General features: G+C 36.8%; 1 protein-coding gene across 2 annotated transcripts in view; it reads left to right on the forward strand.

Moving 5' to 3' along the window:
* The window catches only part of ENTREP2 (endosomal transmembrane epsin interactor 2), a 454,786-nt gene that overhangs the window by 317,171 nt on the left and 112,263 nt on the right, over window positions 1-25,352 (forward strand). For both annotated transcript variants that reach the window (XM_047864023.1, XM_047864025.1), the window contains exon 3: window positions 6,284-6,394. In XM_047864023.1, coding sequence (XP_047719979.1) covers window positions 6,284-6,394 — 111 coding nt within the window. The remainder of the gene's footprint in view (window positions 1-6,283; window positions 6,395-25,352) is intronic.

Here is a 25,352-nt window from a genome sequence, read left to right on the forward strand (position 1 = left end):
ACAAAAAACAAAGATTGATCATCTTAGTTGATAGAGAAAAAACATTTGAAAATTCAACAACCTTTCACTATAAAAACACTTAAAAAACTAGAAATAGAAGAAAACCTTTTTAGCATAATAAAGCCAGTATAAAAAAAAAAACACCCACAGGTGACCTCACACTTAATGGTGAAACACTGAAAGCTTGCCAAGATCAGTAATAAGACAAGGATAACCACATTCACCACTATGATTGAGCAGAGTATTGGAAATTCTAGCCAGTTAGGCAAGAAAATGAAATAAAATATATTCACACTGAGAAGGAATAAGTAAAATCATCTCTGTTACAGATGTAGATGTATCTTATATGTAGAATTGTAAAGGTTCCACTAAAAAACTCTTTGAATAAATGAATTCAGCACAGTTGCAGGATGCAAAATCAAAGTGCAACAATTGGTTGCAATTTTATACAACAGTTAACAATCTAAAAGGGGAGTTAGAATAACAATTTCATTTACAATAACACACAAAAAAGTACTTTAACCAAGTGCATGGAAGACTGCAGACTAAAGATGATAAATTTATTGTTGAAAGAAATTAAGGGATACATAAATACATGGAAAGACATCCCATGTTCATGGATTAGAAGACTAAATATTTTGAGATGTCAGTGGTGCCAGAAGTAATCTGTGGATCCTATGTCACCCATATCAAAATCCCAACATGTTTTTCAGAAATAGAAAAACTCATCCTAATATTCATATGGACTATTAAGCAATCCCCCCAATAACCAAAACATCCTTAAAAAGAGCAAAAGTGGAGGATTCACCCTTCTTGATTTCAAAGCTTTTGAAGCAATGTTAATCAAAACTGCATGGTACTGGCATTAATGACAGACATGTAGACCGATGGAATAGAATACAAAGCCAAGAAATAAACCCTCACATATATGGTCAAATGATTTTGGACAAGGGTGCCAACCATTCAATGGGAAAAAGACAGCCTTTGCAACAAATGGTGCCAGAAAACTGTATATCCACATGGAAAAGAATGAAGTTGGATCCTTACCTTACACTGTATATAAAAAATATCTTACAGTGGATTAGAGACCCAAACACAAGCACTAATAATATATAACTCTTAGAATAAAACATAGAAATCTTTATGACATTGGATTTGGCAATGATTTTTTGGATATGGCAAGTAACAAGGCAAAAATAAATAAATGGGACTTTATCAAAATTTAAAACTTTTGTGCATCAAAGGAGAATCAACAGAGTGAAAAAGCCCTCAGAATGAGAGAAAATTTTTGAAAATCACATATATGATAGAGGATTAATATCTAAAATGTATAAAATTAGTATTCAGAATATATAAAGAACTCTCACAACTCAATAACCCCACATAAATCACCCCAAGTAACCCAGTTGCAACAATGGACAAAGGACCTGAATGTATACCTCCAAAGACTTCCAAAGAAGATATGCAAATGACAAGCACCTGAAAAGATGCTCAATATCACTAATCAATTAGGAAGATGTAAACCAAACCACATAAGATACCATTTCACATCTATTTGAATGACTTTTATTAAAAAAACAGAAAATACAAGTGTTGATGAGAATGTGGGGGAAAAGCATAACCTTTGCACATTGTGCATTGGAATGTAAAATGGTTGTAGCCATTCTGGAAAACAGTATGGTGTTCTCTCAAAAAATTAAACATATAAATACCATATATGATCTAGCACTTCCACATCTGGGTATATATCCAAAAGAACTGAAAGCAGTCACTTGAACAGATATTTGTACACCTATATTTATAGTAGCATCATTTACAATAGCCAAAAGTGGAAGTAACCCAATTGTCCTACGGCAGATGAAAAGGTAAAGGAAATGTGGTATATGCATAGAATACAATGTTGCTCAGCCTTAAAAATAGAAGGAGGGGTGCCTGGGTGGCTCAGTTGGTTGAGTGACCGATTGCAGCTCATCATGATCTCACCATTTGTGAGCTCGAGCCCTGCATCAGGCTCTCTGCCGTCAGCGTGAAACCTGCTTCAGATCTTGTCTCCCTCTCTCTCTGCCCCTCCCCTACTCATGGGCAGGTGCTCTGCTCTCTCTCTTTCAAAAATAAATAAACATTAAAAACAAAAAAGGAAATTCTGACATGTGCTACCATGTGGATGAAACTTGAAGACGTTATGCTAAGTGAAATAAGCAAACACAAAAGAAAAAATTCTGTATGATCCCACTTATATGAGATCCCTAGAGTGGTCACATTCATAAAGATAGAATGCAAAACAATGGTTGCCAGGTTCTGAGAGGAAGAGTGAATGAGGAGTTATTGTTTAACGAGTATGGAGTTTCAGTCTGGGAAGATGAAAAAGATCTGGAGATGGACGGTGGTGATGGCTGCACAATGATATGAACTTAATGCCACTGAACTGTATGCCAAAAAATCATTAAAATGGTACATTTCATGTTACGTACACTTAATCACAATAAAATAAATAATTAAAGCATGGTAAATTTTTTTGGTATGTGTTTTACTGTCATTTTTTAAAAGAGTAAACATGAAAAAAAATCTGTTTTTTGTTTTTGTTTTTTTTTTTTTTTTACTTCCTAGCATCATCTATATAGTTGAGCACTTCCTGTGTCTCAAAATAGCCTCTTTTCTTGGCTTCTGTGTAGATTGCTGTCCCAATGTTTTCAATAATAATTTTTGAGCTCAATTTTGAAACTTTTCAGTTCAGTTTATCTATAAATGATTTGAATGATATTATGGTACTGTTGTGACATCTAGTATAGAAAATTAATGCTGACCCATTCTGTGAAGTTAAACCTTCTCAGGGGATGCTTGTAAGAATCCATAGCTACTAGAATCATTGCAGAAATATTATTAACATGAACTTGAAATATTTCCTAAATTAACAAAACATCCTCTTTTTTTTCTATCCTGTATGTGTATTTTAAAGGAAAAATAGGGGTGCCTGGATGGCTCAGTCGGTTCGGCGACCGACTTCGGCTCAGGTCATGATCTCATGACTTGTGAGTTCAAGCCCCGTGTCGGGCTCTGTGCTGACAGGTCAGAGCCTGGAGCCTGCTTCAGATTCTGTGTCTTCCTCTCTCCTCTCCTCCTCCCACCTTGTGTTCTATCAAAAATAAATAAACATTAAAAACATTTTTTTAAGGAAAAATAAATTTTGCTACATTTGGTGGAAATACACTACATTTATGGGTAATGAATGGCAATAATGATTTTTTTCTATATTTAATTTAGCCAAAACTTTTTAGGTACTAATAAAATATTAAGACTTTTTCACTTTTATATATTGCTGGTAGGGATGAAAAATGGTACCACTTCTGTGTTGAAGAATTTGGCAGTGTCTAGCAAAATTAAATATTTATCTTTTGATGCAACAATCCTACTTCTAAGAATATATCCCAAAGTCATACTGCAATCATTTAAAAGACGTATGAATATGGCTCTTTATTGCAACACTATAGTAAAAAATAAAAGACCAAAACAACTCAAATGTCCATCAATAGGAACCTGGTTGAATAAACTGTGGTATATCTGAGCAATGAAGTAGTGAACAACTATAAGAAGGAATAAGTATTTCTATGTATGCCTATTAAGTGTTCTTCACTGTACTGGGTCAAAAAAAAAGTAGATAGAGAAAATATTTATAGTATGCTATTATTTATTTACCTTTACTAAAAACCAAATAATGGAAGGATTAAATTTAAAAATAAATGGTTACCTATAGAAGAAAGGAGGGGGAACATAATGGAGATGATAGAATAAAAACTAGACTTTTTTGAGACTTCTTTTATGGATATGACTTCGGAATCCTTTTATACAATTCCAAACAAAGCTAAACTTAAAAAAAATCCCTAACAATAAAAAATGAAACCAATGAATCTGGGTTCCCAGTCAGTAGCATAACCACACATAAAGGAACCATGGTGACTCTATCACACCATAATTTGACTATTTTTTCTTGGTACAATCTACTCTAAGGATAGAAAGAAAAATCTTAAACTGTTTTCAATAATCATGTTTTTGGTGCTAGTATTAGCATTGTTATTTTTAGACTGTTGTGTGGATGTCACGAGATTAAATCAGATGGATAATTGTAATGAGAAATAAGGTTTTTGTCATGGCTGAAAGGAAATAGAGATATCAGGTTGATAGAATTAAGAAAAAACCCCGTAGTTTTGAATTTGAATCAGAGGCATTAGTATGATCTTATATTGTATCTAACAACTGAAAATATTTAAAACTATGACCAAGTGGCAAGGACACTTCTGGCATGAAGAGTGTGGTATCTAAATACCATTCTCAATGAAAGGAACCAAGACCTACTGTAGAAATTGCTGATTCCAGGTCTGGGGCAGGGGATATGTATGATGATTCTGGAACATCTTGTCATAGCTTTCTTGAAAGCAGGAAAACTTTCAAAGTCTACTAGAATTGTGTCAACTTGAATTGACTCTATCTTGTTAATGACTCCAGTGAATGAAATGTATCAAATTTGTTTGTTTTGGGCTCATAACAAATCAAACACACACAACCCCTAAACAAACAGTACCTTTAGAGGATGCCAAGGACCGAACTAATTTTTTTTAATAAACATATATCAAAGATTATATTTGACTCGTTATTTAAGAGGGAACCAGTAAAACTAACAACCAGTTCCAAGGAGAATTCAAGCTATGTGCACACATAGGCCATCAGCATTGCTGAAATAAATTTACAAATAGATGTGAAAGTGGTCAGCACCCATGGGATGGCGATCATTGCATTCTACCAGACGAAATTCATTTATATTTATATTATCAAAAATAATTTACATTACTAGTCTTATTCTGTAATTTAGAGTTGTAAAATAGCTTAAAGACAATGAAAGGCACAAATAATTCAAAAGAGTGTACTAGACGGGATATCCAGTATTTTTTTCCCATTTCAAAGTCTTTAACAAGTTTTCGTGACACTCTCTCCCCTCTTGATCATATTAATATTAAAGATTATTCTTGATTACAAGAAAAATTTTGTTTAAAGTTTTGTTTCATTAGAGTTAGCCTGATTATTTACATAGGTGCAGCAAGAATTATTAACTAACCATTATAGGCCCAAGTTTATTTAGTAAATATAGCACCATATCAACTAATTATTTTGAAATCTGGAAAATAAAGAATTGAACATGCATCCTGGTTTTCCTATGTGAACTGTACTCTAGAGTGACAAAACAATTGATGAGGGAAATTATTCTATATACTGATCCCTGGGAATAAAGAAAGAAGAAATGATGGCATTATAGATAGCGTTTTGGAAACACTAACAATTTAATGATCTAAGCAATCATTAAGAATGGCTGCCAACATCATAGAGAGACACATTATTTGCCTTCTATTAGTCTGAATGTTATCAAATCTCTGTGTGTAACCACCAAATTACAAGATATCCAGAGGATATGGAAATTTTAACTAATAGGAGGAGACAATCAGCAAAGTTAGGCTGTAGAAAACTCTATGGGACAAATAAACTGGTTTCTTCAATAACTTTCTTGGAAGAAAAAAATACAATGGAGGGGAAAACCCATAAATTAAAAAAAATATCTTAAGATTTAGAACAATTAGTTTCACTATATGGAACTCCTTTGTATCCTGTGTAAACTGATTCAAAATAAGATAATTAAGGAAACTTGAACTGTGAACATTTGATATTAATGAATGATTAATTTTTCTAGAGGTGATGACATTATTTTGGTTATGTTTTCAAAACCAATCTTATTTTAGAAATATTCGCTGCCATATTTAAGGATGAAATCATACAGTGTCTGATATTTACTGCAAAGTAATCTAGAGTGAAGAGGGTATAAATGAAATGCAACAGACCATTTTGTTAGTTGTTGAGTCTGGGTGATAGGCATGTGGGACTTGATTAAACTGTCTTCTCTGGTTTTGCATCAGTGGGAAGTTTTCCACAAAGAAGTTAAAAGAAATAAATTTAAAGGCCTTCTAATAAACAAACTCCTTCCATTGGTTTTCTTTAGTAATTTCTAACTTGTTATTTTCAAGACTGTATAAAACTATTTTGTAGTTTTATAGTCTTTTCAAGTTTAGCCTCTAAGATATTTTACAATGTAATTCAAATTAAAAAATAATACTGCCCTTTAAAAAATATAACTGTTATTCATACAGTTTTTTGATCAACTGAAAGCTTGTTTAAAGCCAAATCACTTTTCCTTCAAACTTCTCCAAGTGAATAATCAATTTTTTGTTTGGTTTGTTTCCAGATAACCTTTTTCATGCTGCTCTCTGCAGTGTGCGTAATGCTGAATTTGGCTGGTTCAATTCTCTCCTGTCAGAATGCTCAGCTAGTCAACTCCCTAGAAGGCTGTCAGTTGGTGAGTAATGAAATGCAAACCTTTTGATAAAGGTCATAGGCTTTGATTTTACCTGAAAGTAATTTTAAAGATAAATTTTGTTATATCCTTGGATTTATGGTGATATTTTATAATTGTGTAAGGAATTTAAGTTGACTCATTTCTAAAAACTACCTTAAATTAAAAGCTGTCCTCCTTGTAAATCAGTTATGAATAGGATATTTTTAAGGATCACAGTGTAATGCTGTTTTAGAACAAGTGTTTTTAGTAATGATTATATTTTGGCATTTGTTGCATTGATTTTTATCTCCACTGAATTTTTAAAAAATCAATTTTACAAGTCAATCTTAAGTGCTAAGATACATGTAAGCTTGATAATGGGTGCTAGTTCACAGTTTTTTCAATTAAAAAAGTGGATTATCTTTTAGGAATAGATCTAGGAAACTTGTAGACAGTGTGCTGTGTACATTGTAGGGGATCAATAGATGGTTTGTTAGCTAGAACCTTCATTCCGTATCATGAGTTAGCTCCTGGTACGGTAATATGTGCTTCTGGGTGGGGCAGAAATCGAAGTGTATCCAGTCACATTCCGTAAGGGTATAGTTTGACTCCCGATGTGACCATGGCTGCTGGATGCGAACCATGGAGACAACACAGGGCTACCTTTTAGAGCCATTCTCCTCCACAGCTGCCTGTGTACGTGCTGCGCCCATGGTGATTATTTCTGGGAGGTCAGGGGCTATACTGAATTACCTAAAGCTTTTCTGTAGCAAGGCCGTGCTTACTTTTCCTGTGGCCATGCTGTTTGTGTTCGAAGGAACAGCTGTTGCGAAGTGCTGCTCTCTACAGTTCTTAGCAGCAAAGCTAGAAGGACTAGTGTAAGTTGGCACAGTTTCGATACAGAGGCACCTACTGAGTTCCCAAAACTGTGAGAGCTTCATCTTGCTATTTTCTGTTCGGTATGGCCTAGACCACCCTGATCAGATTTCACCCCAATATGATGTACAGAGTATCCCTTGGTGTGATGCAGTATTGCTTGTGACTAAGAAATGATAAAACCTGGAGTGCCTCCACCATCAGAAAGGGTCACTTGCCAGCTTGCATCCATAACTGGGTCAGCCTCTTTATTCCTAAATACAGGGTGCTGTGAATATGATAACATCTGGCAACTGACAAGAGACTGCCCATTTTTCCTCTGATCCCCATATTTCAATGCAAGGCCTTTTGTTTGGGAGACGGTGTTTGGGGTGATGAGACGTGCATGGAAGTCTATATCAAGCAGAAGGCCCACACCTAGTGTCCCATCTCAAAAGGCTGACTCCTGTGGGTCTTAATCCCAGACCCCATTTTCCTACATCACAAGCAGCATGAAAGGATAGAACAGGTAGATTTGGTTTCCTTTATTCCTTTCTGTCTTCAGTACCCCCCTGAATAAATTTAATGGACATCATGTACACTCATGCACTTTCACATACATCTTGGTTATATAGCACTGTGGAATCATCAATATTTATCTGACTTTAGAGCTTAATCCTAAGCATCGCTCTGCCCTGGCTCATACATGGCAGGTAATTCCTGAATGAGATCAGTGTACCTGCTTACTGAAATGCAGTGTGTATAGTGGAGAGAGTAGTGGATTTGGAATCAGCAAACCAGGATCAAAGTCATGGCTTCATAACTGACTACTTATATGACTTAGGACAAATCACTTTCCCTGTATCAGCTTTACTTCTCTTTCCTGTTATGTGTGGGTATTACCTGCCCTGAGCTTTTCATGAGATATTTAATAAAATAGAATGTATAAAACACATAAAAAGTATACTTCTTATTAAAAATGTATAATTATAATATATAATTACTATATATAAAATATATAATTATAATATATAATTACTATAGAAAATTAATAATAACTATAGAAAACTTAGAAAAACAAAATACACTTGTCACCCTACAATCCAGTCTTTCCAGTCTTTTCTGTGCATATGTGTGTATGTGTATGTATTGTGCATATGTACTTGTATACATATGTGTGTGTATTTAATGTACATTTAAATGTGCTGTACTCTTCGTGGAGCTTCGTGATTTGGTTTTTTATTGATTGTGAACATTATTTCATGCTTTAAATTTTTCCTACAACTTTACTTGTAGTGGCTGCTCGGTATGAATGAATATAGCATTATTTATTTAACCAGTCTCTCTCTGCTTTTCTCATGTATGAAGGTTGCCATTATCTTTAAAGCTTTTGTTACATATTGACCTACTGCCTTCTAAAAGAGTTTACCAATTTGTAATCCCAATTTATGAGAATGCTTTTCTTCCCACACCCTTCCCAGCCCTGAAAATTGTTACTTTTTAAAATTTATGCTAATTTGAAATGACATCATTGCTTTAATTTGAATTCCTTTAATAAGATTGACCTTTATTTATAATTGTATATATGTAAGTTTATATATGTACATGCATATATGCAATTATATATGTGTGTATACACACCATTTATATTTCTTGTTCAGTGAGTCGACTGTGACCTTTACCCATTTTTAGAAGTATTTATATTAGTGATTTGTAAGAACTCTTTATATATGTAATTGTATAATTCATTTATTTTATAACCGTACATACATATATATATGTGTGCATGTACATATATGTAATTTTATATGTATATAATTTATATTTCCTCTATGAATTGACTGGGGCCTTTACCCATTTTTAGATTTAACTATCTTATTGATTTTTAAGAGAGTCTTACATTTTGAGTCCTACAGCTTGTATTGGTCAAATGTATTTCCTGGATTGTTAGTTGCCTTTTATGTTTAGTGTATTTAAATCTGTGAATGTTTTCCTTTGTGATCTTATCTTGGAACCAATAAAAAGACATTCTTCCCAATATCATGTACCACTCCCACCCTTTTTAAATATAGTTAACTCTTTTATATTCTGGAATTTGTTTAATGAATTTAGCTATTTTCCCCAAATGAGTAGCTAACTTTCCTAAAATGATTCCCTGAGTAATCTAATAATTTCCTGATTATTTGAAATGCCACCTAAATTCTAAGAGTCCTTTGGTGGCAAGCTACAAAAACTGACAAAGCCATAGGCTACTTATTGCAAAGACGATAGAGCCTATAACCAAGAGAATTAAAGATTAGCCTTGGGAACTGGCTGGTTCCAGGAAAGCTTCTGTGGATGCAGAAGCCTGTCCCAGACCAGCTACAGACACCCTGAACTCACCGGGGTTTTGTTCTGCACAAGTGAACAATTCCAGTGCTTTATAATCTCTGTCCCATTTACTCTAAAGTCAGAACCCAGAGAGAGAAAGCATTTGATAGGCATTTCTGTCAAGACAGAAATCTATGAAACTGTTCCACTAAACTGAATCCAAGGCAATTTAAGAGGTAATTCCCAAAAATGAATTTAGGTGCTATTAGGAAGGGTAGGGAGTAGGAGGAGGCAAGAAATGTATGGTAGGTGGTCAAAAAACAGCCAATATCTATTCTACCAGCATTATCATATATATGTACACATACACATAGATACTAGTGTCTATTTGCGTATGATTGAATTTTTCATTCTCATCTCCTCCTATGTCCATTTATTTATATTCCAAACAATATTACTTTAATTGCACACACACACACACACACACACACACACACACACACAAGAACTTGTAGGGCAAGCCTTCCAGACTTTAACCTGCTTCTTAAAAAATATTCTTACCTATTCTTAAAAGTTTAGTCTTCCAGATGAGTTTAAATTTTTTTGGTCAAGACTCAAAAGGAATATATTTAAGAGTTGAATTGGAATCACATTAAAATCATAGATTGTCTTGGGGTAGAATTGACATGTTAACATACCATGTTTTCCCATTCAGGAACATTGTGTGTGTTTTGGTTTATCCAAATTGTTTTAAAAATCCTCTACTGCAGTTTTTGTTTTCCTTTAGGATATCTAGTGTATTTCCATATCTGTATGTATGTTTGTCTTTTTCCTCTGCATAATTAAAAATTAACTCATTTTCTCTGCATATATATAATAAAATATAAATATAGAATATAAATATATATATTTATATATTCTAAATTTCTTTTCTATTCCAAACTCCCACCTCCTTCCAGAAAGTTTTGGTAGCCAGACATTTTGTATGCTTATTTTGTATATTATCATTTTTACACACATGCAAAGTCTATTCTATAAATCATTATTCACACTGCTTTTGTCAGCCAGCCATGTAACTTGGCAACACATTGTATAACTGCACTTGGAGATCTTCCCAGCTGTTAAATAGAGAGCAGCAGAGAATTCCACTGGATAGATGGATGCAGGATGACTTATTCGACCACCACTTAATGAAGGACAGGTTAGGGGTGTTTCTAATGTTTTGCTAAAACAAACATGGCAGAGATCACCCTTTGTGCACATTCCTTACTCAACAAATAGAAAGTGGTTATTATCGCTGCTGTGGGGACTAGACTAGAGTAAAGGGTACCGTGGCCAACCAGAGAGGGATATGCAAGTAGATCTCGAGAAGAAATTACTAAGAGTGTCCTTTCAGACAAAGTATAAGAACTCACTTTAAATTTAGAATGTTATTCCTACTTTAACCTCCAAAGATGGGACACTGGACTCTTGCCAACAGTATATGACTGTGCCCGATTATCCAGATGCATGCAAACTTCTGTGTGTCATCAGAGATTTTTTAGTCTTTGCCAATCTGACAAAAATGTAAGATCTTAATCTGTAATTTGGATCTCTTTAATTAAAAGCAAAGTTGAGCATCTTTTACGTTTGTTTAGAAGTTATTTCTTTAGGGGCACCTGGGTGGCTCAGTTAAGTGTCCACTCTTGATTTTGACTCAGGTCATGATCTCACAGTTGGTGAGATCAAGCCCCATATTGGGCTCTGTGCTGACAGTGTGGAGCCTGCTTGGGATTCTCTCCCTCTCTCTCTGCTCCTCTCCTGCTCTCTCTCTCTCAAATAAATAGACTTTTTTAAAAAGTTATTTCTTTATTTGCTAACTGCAGTTCATTTTTATTGTCTATTCTACTGTCATGTTGTTGCTGTTCACAATTGATTTGTAAGTGCACTTTCTATATTAAGGAAACTGCCCATTTTTATATGTGTTGCAGGTATATATTTTTCATAGTTTTTTTATTCACTTCTTGACTTTTTTTGGTATTCTTGTGTGGAAATTTCATACACTCAAATTTCTTTTATTCGTTTATATATTTTTACCCTTAATGACTTCTGGTTTATATGTTTTGCCTAGAAAAGCTCCAAAACTATAAAATTATAAACAGTTTTTCCATTTTCCTTCCAGAATTTTAGGGTTTCGTTTTTTAAATATTTATATGTTTCATTAATCTTAGATTTATTTTGCTATAAATATCATTATAAAATATTATTTAAAAATAATATCATTAAAAAAACACATGTGGACCTTCCATATTTCCTTAAAATTTTAGTGCTAGATATTTTAAATACCTTGTTGCTCTGGTGGGTGCATTTTTAAAATTTATTGTTTCATATTAAAAGAAGACCCTAGTGGTGTATAAGACTTTCAGTGATTTTTTTATTATTTACATTTAATGGTATGTGACACTGAATGTGCAATTGAGTCTTTGATCCATAGTTTGTCAGAAGAAATAATTATAATATTGTCTCTGCTTTCCAGCGTTTTACTTGTTTTTTTGTCCTGTCTACTTATTTTGTTTAAAATTATCAATATAACATTAGATATTAATGGTGATTCATCATTTACTTTTTGTTCCTGAATATAATGATTCACTGTCAAACATGGTACTGAGCTATAGTTTCAGATAGCTTTTTTGTAATGTTAAGGTGATAAAATTCTATTCATATTTTACTGAGAGTCTTTTAAAAATAAAATGGAGGTTAAATTTTATAAAGTTCTTTTGACATCTGTTAAGATTATATATTTTTTATTTTGATCCATTGGCGTGGTAGATTACATTAATACTCTCAAGATTAAGCTACATGGAACATAATTGGAATGAAATCCCCATAGTCTTTTAAAATATTATTGGATTCTGTCTGCTGATATTTTATTTATGATTTTTCATTTGTATTCATAAATGTAATTAGTTTGTAGTTTTCATTGGTCTCCTACCCTTCCATATTTTGTTTCCTGATTATAAGTAATTTTTCATAAAAATTAGTTGAATAAATTAAATCTAAGGAATTTTCTGTTCCTTGATGAATATTGATACTCAAATGTATAATTCTCTGGGTCCAGCACTGTTTCATAAAATAATTATTTAAATGTAATTTTCTATTCCACCTTTTTTTCTATTTTTTCTAAGCTTTTGACAGTGTCTGTATTATTAACATTTTTTCATTATGTTGGCCTTTCCACATGTATTAATATGAAGTAATGCAGCGAATTGTCTCAAAAATATCTCTTGTAACATTATGTTCTTATTCCTTTTATGTGTATTCATTCTGCTTTAAATTTTCTATTTCTCTTCCTTTCATGTTATATTTTTCCAGAAATGTATCTATTTTATTTATTTGATGATTCAAACTACCAAAGAAATGAAATTTTGAAAAATTTCAAAACTACAGAAGTATAAAAAGTCCTCTTTAATACCTCTTTAATGCCCTCCATAAGGGCATGTACCCTTATGGAAGTTTCTATATGTAAAATCGAGAAATAGCCTCAGATCCAGTCCTTCTTTTTGACTCCTGCATTAGGTTCAATGGATGCAAGTTGTACCAGGCCCTAACCTACAAGGCACTTAAATGGTCTCTAACTTCTGATGTCATAAATAATCCTGGAGTTCATTGTCTTATAAATAACTCTGTGGACAAGTCTGTATGTATTTATGTAGGACATTTCCTAAAAGTTGGATTGATGGCCCAAAAGGTAAATGTATTAAAATTTTTGACTGCCACGATCTCGCGGTCCGTGAGTTCGAGCCCCGCGTCCGGCTCTGGGCTGATGGCTCAGAGCCTGGAGCCTGTTTCCAATTCTGTGTCTCCCTCTCTCTCTGCCCCTCCCCCGTTCATGCTCTGTCTCTCTCTGTCCCAAAAATAAAGAAACGTTGAAAAAAAAATTAAAAAAAAAATTTTTGTTTTGACTGGTAATGCCTTCCAGAAGGGGTTACATTCATACACACTTCCATCTGCAGTCTGTGGGAATGAGTGTGCCCCACTCCTGTGCCAAAGTTACATACTACCAATGTTGAAAACGTTTGCCAGTCTGAAGGATGAAGAAAGAAATCTCCTTATTTTAATTTGCATACCCTGGTCATTAGGGAGGTTGAGCTTTTTTTTTTTTTTTTTTTTTTTCCAGAAGCAGAATTGAATGTACATTGGGAAAGATTCTCTCTTGTTTTCAGGTCTTTCATGCCTTGAGGAAAGTCTTACACCTTTGTCAAGTGCTTAAACATTTTGTATTAACTTTATTCCTAGTTTGTTTGCAGTTTTTGATGCTAATGTCAAGGGTATTTTTCATCATTTTTTAAATAAATGAATATTGCTGTAATGTAGGAAAGCTATTGATTTTTTTAAATTAAAACTTTCATTTTGAGATAATAATGGATTTGTGAAAAGTTGCAAGAAATTATGCAGACAAATCTTGTAGATTTTCCCAGTTTCCTGCATTGGTAACATCTTATAGGGTTACTGACATTGATATAGTCAAGATGCAGAACATTTCTACCACTATGAAGTTCCCTCATGTTGCTTTTTTATAGATATACTCACTTCCCTTCTACCCCTTCTCCCTCCTTAACCCTTGGCAGCCACTAGTCCACTAGAATACTCCATTTCTTTCTTTCTTTATTTTAGAGAGAGAGTGCATGAGTGAGGTAGAGGGTGGGGGAGAGAGAGAGAGAGAGAGAGAGAGAGAGAGAGAGAGAGAGAGAGAGAGAATCTCAAGTAAGCTCCATTCTCAGCACAGAGCCCAACTTGGGGCGTGATCCTACGACCCTGGGATCATGATCTGAGCCGAAATCAAGAGTCAGTCACTTAAATGACTGAGCCACCCAGGTGCCCCTCTGTTTTGTTTTGTTTTTTTTAATTTTCAAAATGTTATGTAAGTGGAATCATACAATATTCAACCTTTAGAATTGGCTTTTTTTATTCAGCATAATCCTCTGGAGATTCACTCAGGTTCCTGCACAGCCTAATAGTTTTTTCCAGTTTACTCCATAGAGCAGTATTCCACTACATGGATATGCCATCGTTTGTTTGACATTTACCTGTGGAAGGACATCTGGACTAATTCCACTCTATTACAAATAAAGCTGCTATGAACATTCATGTAAAGTTTTTTGCGTGAACATAATTTTTCATTTCTCTGAGATAGATACCCAGGAATTGCTGGGTTGTGTATGGCAGGAGCATGCTGCTGCTTCTTCTTCTTTTTTTTTTTTTTTTTTTTTTGAGACACTGCCAAGCTGTTTTCCAGATTGCCAATATCATTTTACATTCCCACCAGCAGCGTACAAGAAGAGATCTAGTTTCTCTGCATCCTTGCTAGCATTGGTGTTGTCATTTTTTTTTTAACTTGAGCCATTCTCATGGTATGGAGTGATGTCTCATGGTGCTTTTAATTTGTATTTCCCTGATGAATAATGATGATAAACAGCTCTTCCTGTGTTTCACTACCATCTGTATATCCTCTTTGGTGTAGCATCTGGTCATATTTCATATCTTCTCCCCAATTTTTTTAATACTATTGAGTTTTGAGAATTCTTTGTATTCTAGATCTAGTCATTTGTCAAAGATGTGCTTTGTGAGTTGTTTATCCCTATTTCATCCTCTTAATAGGGTCTTTGACAGAGCAAAAGTTTTTGATTTTGATGAAGTCTGATTTATCTATTTTTGCTTTTATGGAGCATGCTTTGGGTGTCAAGTGTAAGAATTCTTGACTTACCCCTAGATCTTACTAATTTTCTCATAAGCAGGGGCAGGAACTGCATTTCCCCAGTAGGCCTCTAATTATACCTGCCTGTCTGGGAAGAGTGGGGGTGCCTCACGACTGCTCCCCAGATGGCTTATACTGACAGGGGGTGGGAGAGGGCCTCATTATTACTGTGGGGTAGAAGCCCAAGCTCTCTGTGTCGTTTCCCTCAACACTGTGGGTGGAGGGGAGCTTAGCCTTCATCTCCAAATATGGGATATATGAGGCAAAAAGAAAACCCAGGAAACTCATCGCTGTTCCCTTCCCTGGGTCCTGAGGTCCCTAACCAGTCTATGCTTTTCAGAGTGTTTTAATATACATTTTATATATAACATAAGGGTTTTGCGTTGTGTTTACAAAAATAAGAAAAGGTATATCTCTTATTTTCCAGAAGTAGAAATTCTATTGATTTTTCTTTTATAGAACTTTTTTATTCACTCTAATAGTTTTTCCAATATATCTTTTTCATTTCCAGGTGGACTACCATATTTCTGTGAAAATAAGGGAAGGGTGTTGTCCATTTATTATGAATATTTATGTCCATATATTTTTTCTTGGCTTTTCACATTGATTGACATGGGTTTAAGTTGGCATTCAGTACCCTGCAACATAATATGCTTTTAATCTAACCACTGAGCATCATAGACACAGGGTAGGAGACATGGCAGAAAGAAGGGAGAGAGCATCTTCACACCATTAGGAGGTCCAACAGCTTAACTTGTTCATTAGCTACAAAGTTGTTTACTGCTCTCACAGAAGAGGTTCAAGTATGCACAGGCTACTTGACTCAGAAGCCACAGCCTCTTTCCAGCAACTGATTTTTTGTTTGTTTGTTTTGTCTAACATTTATTCATTTTTGACAGCCAGAGACAGAGCATAAGAGCAGGAGGGACAGAGAGAGGGAGACACAGAATCCAAAGCAGGCTCCAGGCTCTGAGCTGTCAACGCAGAACCCAATGCAGGACTTGAACCCACAAACCATGAGATCCTGACCTAAGCCAAAGTCAGAAGCTTAACTGACTGAGCCACCCAGGTACCCCTCCAGCAGTTGTTTTTAATCACATGTTTGTAGTCACAGAGCCTCAAGGCCTGCCTGCCAGAGTTCTCCTGATCAGGTGTCTCCCGAAGGGCAAATGAGGCAGACAGAGCATTTCCACATTGGTCTGTGGTGTCCAAGAAAGCAGTGACACCGGAAGTCAGAACTTTCAGGTCACTTTTCCCCAAGTTAGTCTGGATCAGCCCAAACCCTATGTCACCTCCTACTCATGATGAGGATTTACAAGGGAAAAAGTTTGACTAATAAGAGACCTTTTTTATACCATGGTTTATTCCTGACTTTCACAGGTTTGAAAGTGAAAAGGGTTGACCTGAGAGGTCACCCTTTAGTGTACTGTTTGCTGTCAGCTTACAAGAAAGGTGCCCTTGATAACTTAACGGCACTTCTGTCTAGCCTGGCTGGCTAAGATTTTTTTTTTAATCAAGAATGCATGTAAATTTTATCACCATCTTTCAACATCTGTGAAGCTGATCATACGACTTTCCTCTTTTAGCTTATTAATGTAGTGATTTGAATTAATAGGTTTTCTAATGCTGAACCAGCTTCCCATTATGGAAATAGGCCTTCCTTGGTCCAGGTGCTTTTAAGGCATACATATTATTCTGCATTCAAATTGCTAATATTTTATTTAAGAGCTGTATGCCTAAATTCATACATGGGATTGACTTACAGTTTACCTTTGGTCATAGACTTGTCCAGTTTTTGTATTGGAATTAAGTATTGGATTGGAATGCTATACTTGGAGGCATTTGGTTCGATCTGTGTTCTGAAATGGTTTAAATAACCAAGGAATTATTCAAGTTTGTTACATCTTGGGGAGTTGATTTGGCTGCTTTTAAATTTTTTAATAGGGTCATTGTGTTATTTACATTTTCTTGGTAATTTTTGTTAATACATATCTTTCTAAAATTGTGTATTTCATCTGTTTTCTGATGTATTCTTATAAAACTATGGGTAATGTTCTTTTATAATTAAAACAGAACTGTTTAGCAAATCTATAGACATAGAAAGTAGAATGATAGTTGCCTAGGGCTGGGGCCTTAAAGGAAAGTAGGGAATTTGGGCAGAGTTTAAGTTTATTTTTGGAGAGATAAAAATGTCCTAGAATGGATGTGGCTGCACAACTCTGTCAAGATATTAAACACCAATGAATTGTAAACTTTTCTTGAATTGTATGTGATTTGTCCCTCAATAAGGCTGTTATAATTCTAAAAGTCTTTTGGTTGATATGTTTTCTCTGATTTCTTTTTTTTATAATGTTTATTTATTTATTGAGAGAGAGAGAGAGAATGAGCAGGGGAGGAGCAGAGAGAGAGAGATAGATTCCTAAGTAGGCTCCATGTTCAGTGCAGAGCCCAATGTGGGGCTCGATCTCACCACCTTGAGATTATGACCTGAGCCAAAATCAAGAGTCAGACACTTAACTGACTGAGCCACCCAGGGAATCCTATTTTCTCTGATTTCTAATGCCAAATTATATTTCCTCTCCCTTGATTTAAAGCTTTTTTTTAATGCTTATTTATCTATTTTGAGAGCATGCATGTTCACACCCCAGCATGGGACAGAGAGAGAATTCCAAGCAGGCTCCAGTCCACACTTCCAGCACAGAGCCTGAAATGGGGATCAAAACCACAAACTGTAAGATCATGACCTGAGACAAAACCAATAGTCAAAGCTTAACCAACTGAGCCATCCAGTTGCCCCAAGTTTATCTTTTTTTTTTTTAGTTGTTTTTCCTCAAAGACCCAGCTGCTAGTTTTGTTAATCAAGATGTGTTGTTTTGCTGACTGTGCTTTTTTTTAAGTATTAGCATTTTTTTTTTTTTTGAGAGAGAGAGAGAGAGAGAGAGAGCAAGATGGAGGGAGAAAGAGAATCCCAGGCACACTCCACACTCAGCACAGAGCCTGATGTGGGCTCTATCCCACGATGCTGGGATCATGACATTAGCCAAAATCATGACTTGGACTCTCAGTTGACTGAGCCACCAGGTGCCCCTACCATCTTTATTTTGTTAACCCCCTTCTGCTTTCCCAAGGAATATTATGTTTATTTTCTACCTTTTATACTTAAGTGCCAGGGGTACTACTGATAACCCAGTGCTCTCACTGAGTTTCACTGAATTACAGTGAAATTGTAATTTCATTTTTGCTTTGCTATTTAAGCATTACTTAAATTTATGTTCTTAAGTTCTAGGTAGCTAGAGTTTCTTTCTTTCTTTCTTCTTTTTTTTTTTTGCTGGTTTTTTTTTTTACTGTTGATTTCCAAAACTATTGCATGAGAACATGTGTTTTCTGAACATATATATGTATGTATGTATTTTCTCAGTGTGTAGGATTCAAAATTCATTCACACATTTTTGTGTGGAGAGCCTCTTAAGATATAAATTCAATCACGTGCTTTCCATCACACATAGGATGCTGTGCAGAGAGCCCTCCTTGTGGCCTGTGAGCTCTTTGACGTGACCCCTCCTGCTTCCTATTCCTTTGGAGCCCTCCTGCCCCACTCCTCCTCCATGGAGCCTCTTGTGATGCCAACCCCCCAGCTTCCCACTCTTCCCCTAGGCCTCCCGCATTTCTCCATACTCCTACAGCCTCCTGTGGTGGTCCTTAACATCCCCTCACCCTCCCTTACAGCTTACCCTGATACTACCCCCCCCTCACTATATTTCCCCCCAAACTTCCCATGCTGTCCCTGGGCTTCCCCCACTCCTCACCCCAGCTTTCCCAGGGTGCCCTTCGGTCCCCCCACTGCACCCCGGGCCAGCAGAGGGAGTCCTGGGCTCTTGCTCACCTGGGCTGCTCTTAGTGCTGCACTATCTGCATGGGCTGTTCTTCCTCCAAAGTGGCCAGTGGGAGGTTCCTTTTCATGCTCTAGATTCCAGAATAAGAGGTATATCCCCTGAAGGGCCTTCCTGGACCACCCTATCCCAGAGGTTCCCCACCTGTGTTATTCTTTCCCTAGGGCATTCTGTTTTCCTCTAGAGACTGGCCTTCCCCCCCCGCCCCCCTCCCCATCATTTCCTACTTGGCAAAGCAACAGAGGGGAAACAGCCACATCTGTGTTGTGCCTTGTCCTACATCCAGGGCCTGGTGCTGTGCCTGGCCCAAAGCGCCTGTGAGTGAGTCAATCAGTGAATGTCTCCCTGCTGCTATTTTCCTAAGAGCCCGGGGGGAAGATAAAAAATCATTTTGGGATTTTAAGTAAACATGCTGTTTTAGGTTAATTACAAGAAAAAGCATTGTTGGTTTCAAAAGCCTTTTAAAATGCCTCATCACGTTTTGTTTCATTGGAGGCTGCTCATACAATGAAATATTACAGAATCAAACATTTGCTTAAAGATCTTTTTCTAGGCCTTTTTTTTTTTTTTGGTTCATTCTGCAAAAGTTTTGGATTTAGTTTCACACTTTTCTTGCTCTTTTTAAAAATGTATTTTTGGGGCCTCTGGGTGGCTCAGTCAGTTAAGCATTCGACTTCGGCTCAGGTCATGACCTCACAGTTCACGAGTTCAAGCCCGGTGTCTGTCTCCGTGCTGTCAGCTCAGAGCCTGGAGCCTGCTTCACATTCTGTGTCTCCTTCTCTCTCTCCCCCTCCCCCTCTCCCGCTCTGTTTCTCTCTCTCTCTCTCAAAAATAAACATTTAAAAAAATAAATAAAAATGTATTTTTCATTGAAGTATAGTTGACACACAATGTTGCATTAGTTTCAAGTGTAAAACAGTGATTGACAGCCCTGTGTGTTAGTTCTTACATTGCTTTTAAATGAAAGCATAACATGGGGCGCCTGGGTGGCGCAGTCGGTTAAGCGTCCGACTTCAGCCAGGTCACAATCTCGGGGTCTGTGAGTTCGAGCCCCGCGTCAGGCTCTGGGCTGATGGCTCAGAGCCTGGAGCCTGTTTCCGATTCTGTGTCTCCCTCTCTCTCTGACCCTCCCCCGTTCATGCTCTGTCTCTCTCTGTCCCAAAAATAAACAAACTTGGGAAAAAAAATAAATAAATGAAAGCATAACAGAATGCTCTTCAAATGCGATCAGTACAACATAATGCATTATGTGTGTTGGTAAGTATTTCGTCTTAAATGAGAAGACACTGTTTGCCTTTTTTAATATGAAATAAAACATTAATAGATTCTTGTTATAAAAGATGTTGGGGCGCCTGGGTGGCGCAGTCGGTTAAGCGTCCGACTTCAGCCAGGTCACGATCTCGCGGTCCGTGAGTTCGAGCCCCGCGTCAGGCTCTGGGCTGATGGCTCAGAGCCTGGAGCCAGCTTCCGATTCTGTGTCTCCCTCTCTCTCTGACCCTCCCCCGTTCATGCTCTGTCTCTCTCTGTCCCAAAAATAAATAAATGTTGAAAAAAAAAATTTTTTTTAATAAAAAATAAAAAATAAAAAATAAAAGATGCAAGCAATACATAAATTAGAATAAAAATGAAAGTTCCTCCCTCACTCTCTGCCTCCCACTCCCTGCCACACTGGGTAATTACTTTATGAGGCATCTAACTCTCTTTTTGTGCATTCATATTTATGTGCATCTGTGTGTACATGTACGTGCACAAACATACAGTTTTTTTCACATAGTTTTTTTTTAACGTTTATTTATTTTTGAGACAGAGAGAGACAGAGAGAGACAGAGCATGAACGGGGGAGGGTCAGAGAGAGAGGGAGACACAGAATCTGAAACAGGCTCCAGGCTCTGAGCGGTCAGCACAGAGCCCAACGCGGGGCTCGAACTCACGGACCGCGAGATCATGACCTGAGCCGAAGTCGGCCGCCCAACCGACTGAGCCACCCAGGCGCCCCTCACAGAGTTTTTAAAAATAAACTTACATACTTAAAAATTATTTTAATGTTTATTTATTTTTGAGAGAGGGAGACAGAGTGTGAGCAAGGGAGGGGCAGAGAGAGAGGGAGACACAGAATCCAAAGCAGGCTTAAGGCCCTGAGCTGTCAGCACAGAGCCTGAAACAGGACTCAAACTCAGGAACCGTGAGATCATGACCTGAGCCAAAGTCAGACACTTAACTGACTGAACCACCTGAGAGCCCCTAAACTTACATACTTTTGCCTCATTTCCCTCCTTGGTAATATTTAGACATTTTTCCTGCTCAATGATATTATTTCAGACATTTGGGTGGAAGTACATAATTGACCCTTGAACATCATGGGTTCATTTATACAAGGGTTTTATTCAATAGATACAGTACAGTACTGTAACTGTACTCTTCCTCTTCCTCATGATTTTCTTAATAACATTTTCTTTTCTCTAGCTTACTTTAGTATAAGAATACAATATATAATTCATATAACATACAAAATATGTGTTAATCAATGGTTTCTATTATTAGTAAGGCTTCTGGCCAACAGCAGGCTACTGGTAAAGTTTTGGCAAACTGAAAAGTTTCATGTGAATTTTGGACCATGAAGGGTGGGTGTTGGCACCCCAACCCCCCTGTTGGTCAAGGGCCAACAGTATAAAGGGAGTTCCTCATTCTTTTAAAGGCAGCTGTGTGCACTTCCCATAATGCACCATATTTACCTGTGCTGAGAGGCAGTTAATTCATGCCCACTGTTTTGCTATCACAGACATGACCAGAGTAAACATGCATTTTTCTCCTTGTTTTTGATAAATTTAAATATAGTCAGGTACTAACTTTATTAAGAAGAAAATAGGAGTGTTAGTTGGCTCAGTCGGTTAAATGTCGGACTTCAGCTCAGCTCATGAATTCAAGCCCTGTGTTGGGCTCTGTGCTGACAGCTCAGAGCCCAGAGCCTTCTTCGAATCCTGTATCTCTGGCTTCTCTGCCCCTCCCCTGCTTGTGCTCTCTCTCTCTCTCTCTCTCTCAAAAATAAACATTAAAAATTGTTTTAAAAAAGAAAACAAACGTAATCTCCATCGCTGTAGTACAGAGTGGATTAAAATATTTTTCCTACTTAGAATTGCCACAGGATGGGGCGCCTGGGTGGTGCAGTCGGTTAAGCGTCCGACTTCAGCCAGGTCACGATCTCCCGGTCCGGGAGTTCGAGCCCCGAGTCAGGCTCTGGGCTGATGGCTCAGAGCCTGGAGCCAGTTTCTGATTCTGTGTCTCCCTCTCTCTCTGACCCTCCCCCGTTCATGCTCTGTCCCTCTCTGTCCCAAAAATAAATAAACGTTGAAAAAAAAATTTAAAAAAAAAAAAAAGAATTGCCACAGGAACTAGACATTTAAGTGGAAAATTTCATAAAAGATCTATATTTAACTCATTTTAATAGATGTTTAGATATAATCCTAAAATGTGCTCTTTGTTATTTTTATACAAAACAAGTACTGATTGCTATGTGATGATAGCAATGGAGGTGATCACTGAGTTTCTTGAGCACTTGTTATGTTCAAGGCACTGCTCTGAGCACATTATGTATGTTTCATTCACTTATTCCTGATAACTAGGAATAGGGGACAGGTACTATTTTATCTCCACTTTACAGGTAGGGATATTGAGACCTTGGGAGTTAGGTCATAGAGGTAGCCGGTGCTGGCTTCAGTCATCCTATGCCCATAACCACTGGCAAATCATTACATTTCTGTTTTACATAACATTTTTGCTTTAGACTGATACTAACAGCTAAAAAAGGAGGAGAGGATGAGAAGCACCAGAAAGTGGAGGTAAAGCTTATGTCTTATTTATTTTTGGTCAAGTAAATCATTGACTACATGGGAAATACTTTCCTATATAGACAAGAATTTCAAGGAACCTAAGGCATAGTTTATATGTCACAAGAAAGAGAAGTGAAAACTGCACAGTTTTATAAGAACTGTGAGCTCTCCTCCAGCCACATCAAGCATGTAACTAGGAGAAGTATCTTTCCCTGTAAGTAAACAGTAACATGAGTTATGTTGCGCTTATCCATGATCACACCACTGTTTTTCTGACCCTAGGTCCTTTTTAATTAGATCCATCACACTGCAGGGACAGTGGGATATATTCTTGTCAGCTGGAAAGCCTGGCTATCCCTGATCCTGCTGTGCGTGTTATCTGCACACTAATTGGACATCTCTCATCTCTGCCCTGTTATGTACCTGTAACGCCAAGAACAAAATAAAAGGTGGCCTCAGGAGATATGACACCTGGGCAAGTGTTTTGATAGGAAGCAGATCTCTACCTTCTTCTTTCTTGTTTGTTTGCATTTCTGTTTGGAGAGCTTGATTTCAGCCTCTCCCCTGTGAATGCCTCCCAGGTATGATGAATGATTTCTGGTAGGTGAAGCCAGAGTACATCCTCTGTTCCTAAAAGTAATGAGCAAAGAATATTTCATAGAACCCAGGAGAACAGGTGATAAAAGAAAAAGCATTTGATAATGAAGGAAGAAGTCATGATATACTTGGGAATTATAATTTCCATCTTATCCTTATTTCCAAGCCCACCTAAGAGATGTGGAAGGGATTATGATTTTGTTAAGAGACTGTTTCCTGCATTTGTGTGCAGAAAGGATGGCTGGAGTAGGCTTGTATTGACTTGGGAGAATGGCTTATTAAATTACCATATTTAGTGATCTGGTTATAGCCATTATTAAAAATTATATTACATAAATTACAATTAATTGCTTTCTATTAAAAACAAAGATAATATATAGGTATATTCAAAATTCACCATTTTTTTAATAAATACACTTTTCTGCATTCATGATCTTAAGGTTATTTACATCTATTATATCCTTATGCTAGAAATACTGTAGAATTATATTAATAAGTTTCTCCAGAGAAACAGAACCAGTAGGAAATATGCAGCTGACCCTCAAACAATACAGGTTTGAACTGCTTGGGTCTACTTATATGTAGATTTTTTTTTCATACAGTACAGTACTGTAAATGTATTTTCTCTTCCTTAAAACTTTCATAGTAACATTTTCTTTTCTCTGTCTTACTTTATTGCAAGAAATAATAAAATTAGCAAGAACTGAGGGGCTCGTGGGTGGCTCAGTCGGTTAAGCATCCAACTTCAGCTCAGGTCATGATCTCACAGTTTGTGAGTTTGAGCCCCGCATTGGGCTTTGTGCTGACAGCCCAGAGCCTGGAGCCTGCTTCAGATTCTGTGTCTCCCTCTCTCTCTGCCCCTCGTGCTCTCTCTCTCTCTTTCTCAAAGATAAACGTTAAAAAAATTAACAAGAACTTAGACTGATATTCTTTCTGTATCTGATAAACTATAAATAATTATGACTTTAAAACTATAATAGAAAAAGTTAAAACACATGGATGTTTAATATTCAAAATAAGAGTTCTAAGAAAGAGAATTCAGTGTCTTGAATATAATACATATGACATACAAAATATGTGTTAATTGACTACTCATGTCACTGGTAAGGCTTTTACTCAACAGTAGGCTATTAGTAGTAAAGCTTTTGGGGAGTCAGAAGTTACATGCAGATTTCAAACTGTGCAGGGGGCTGGCACCTGTAACCCCTGCATTGTTCAAGGGTCAACACATATATACCTGCATATGTAAACATAGATTCATTCAGTCATATGTGAAATTTATTATATACGAAGAGGTCTGTTATGAAGAATTGGCTCACATGATTGTGGAGGCTGAGAGGTCCCATGATCTGCTCTCTGTAAGCCGGAGACCCAGGAAAGCCAATGGCATAATTCAGTCTGAGTCCAAAATCCTGAGAAGCAGGGGAGCCTACAATGTAAATCCCAGGTGAAGGGCCAGAGAAGGTGAGGTGAGATGTATCAGCTCAAAAATGAGGTAGGAAAACAGGGAGTGAATTCCTCCTTATTCCACCTTCTGTTCCATTCAGGCCTTCAGTGGATTGGATCATGCCTATACACTTTGGGGAGAGCAGTCTACTGAGTCACCGATTCAAATGCTACTCTTATCCGGAAATACCCTACAGACACACCCAGAAACAATGTTTAATCTGGGCACCTGGAGTTGACGTGTGAAATTCATCATCACATGTGGGCTTCTCCTGATTCTCCTCACAACACTTTCACCGATGTCCTGCTGGTAGCTTAAA

This window comes from Prionailurus viverrinus, chromosome B3, assembly GCF_022837055.1.
Source record: "Prionailurus viverrinus isolate Anna chromosome B3, UM_Priviv_1.0, whole genome shotgun sequence".
Lineage (NCBI taxonomy): Eukaryota > Metazoa > Chordata > Mammalia > Carnivora > Felidae > Prionailurus > Prionailurus viverrinus.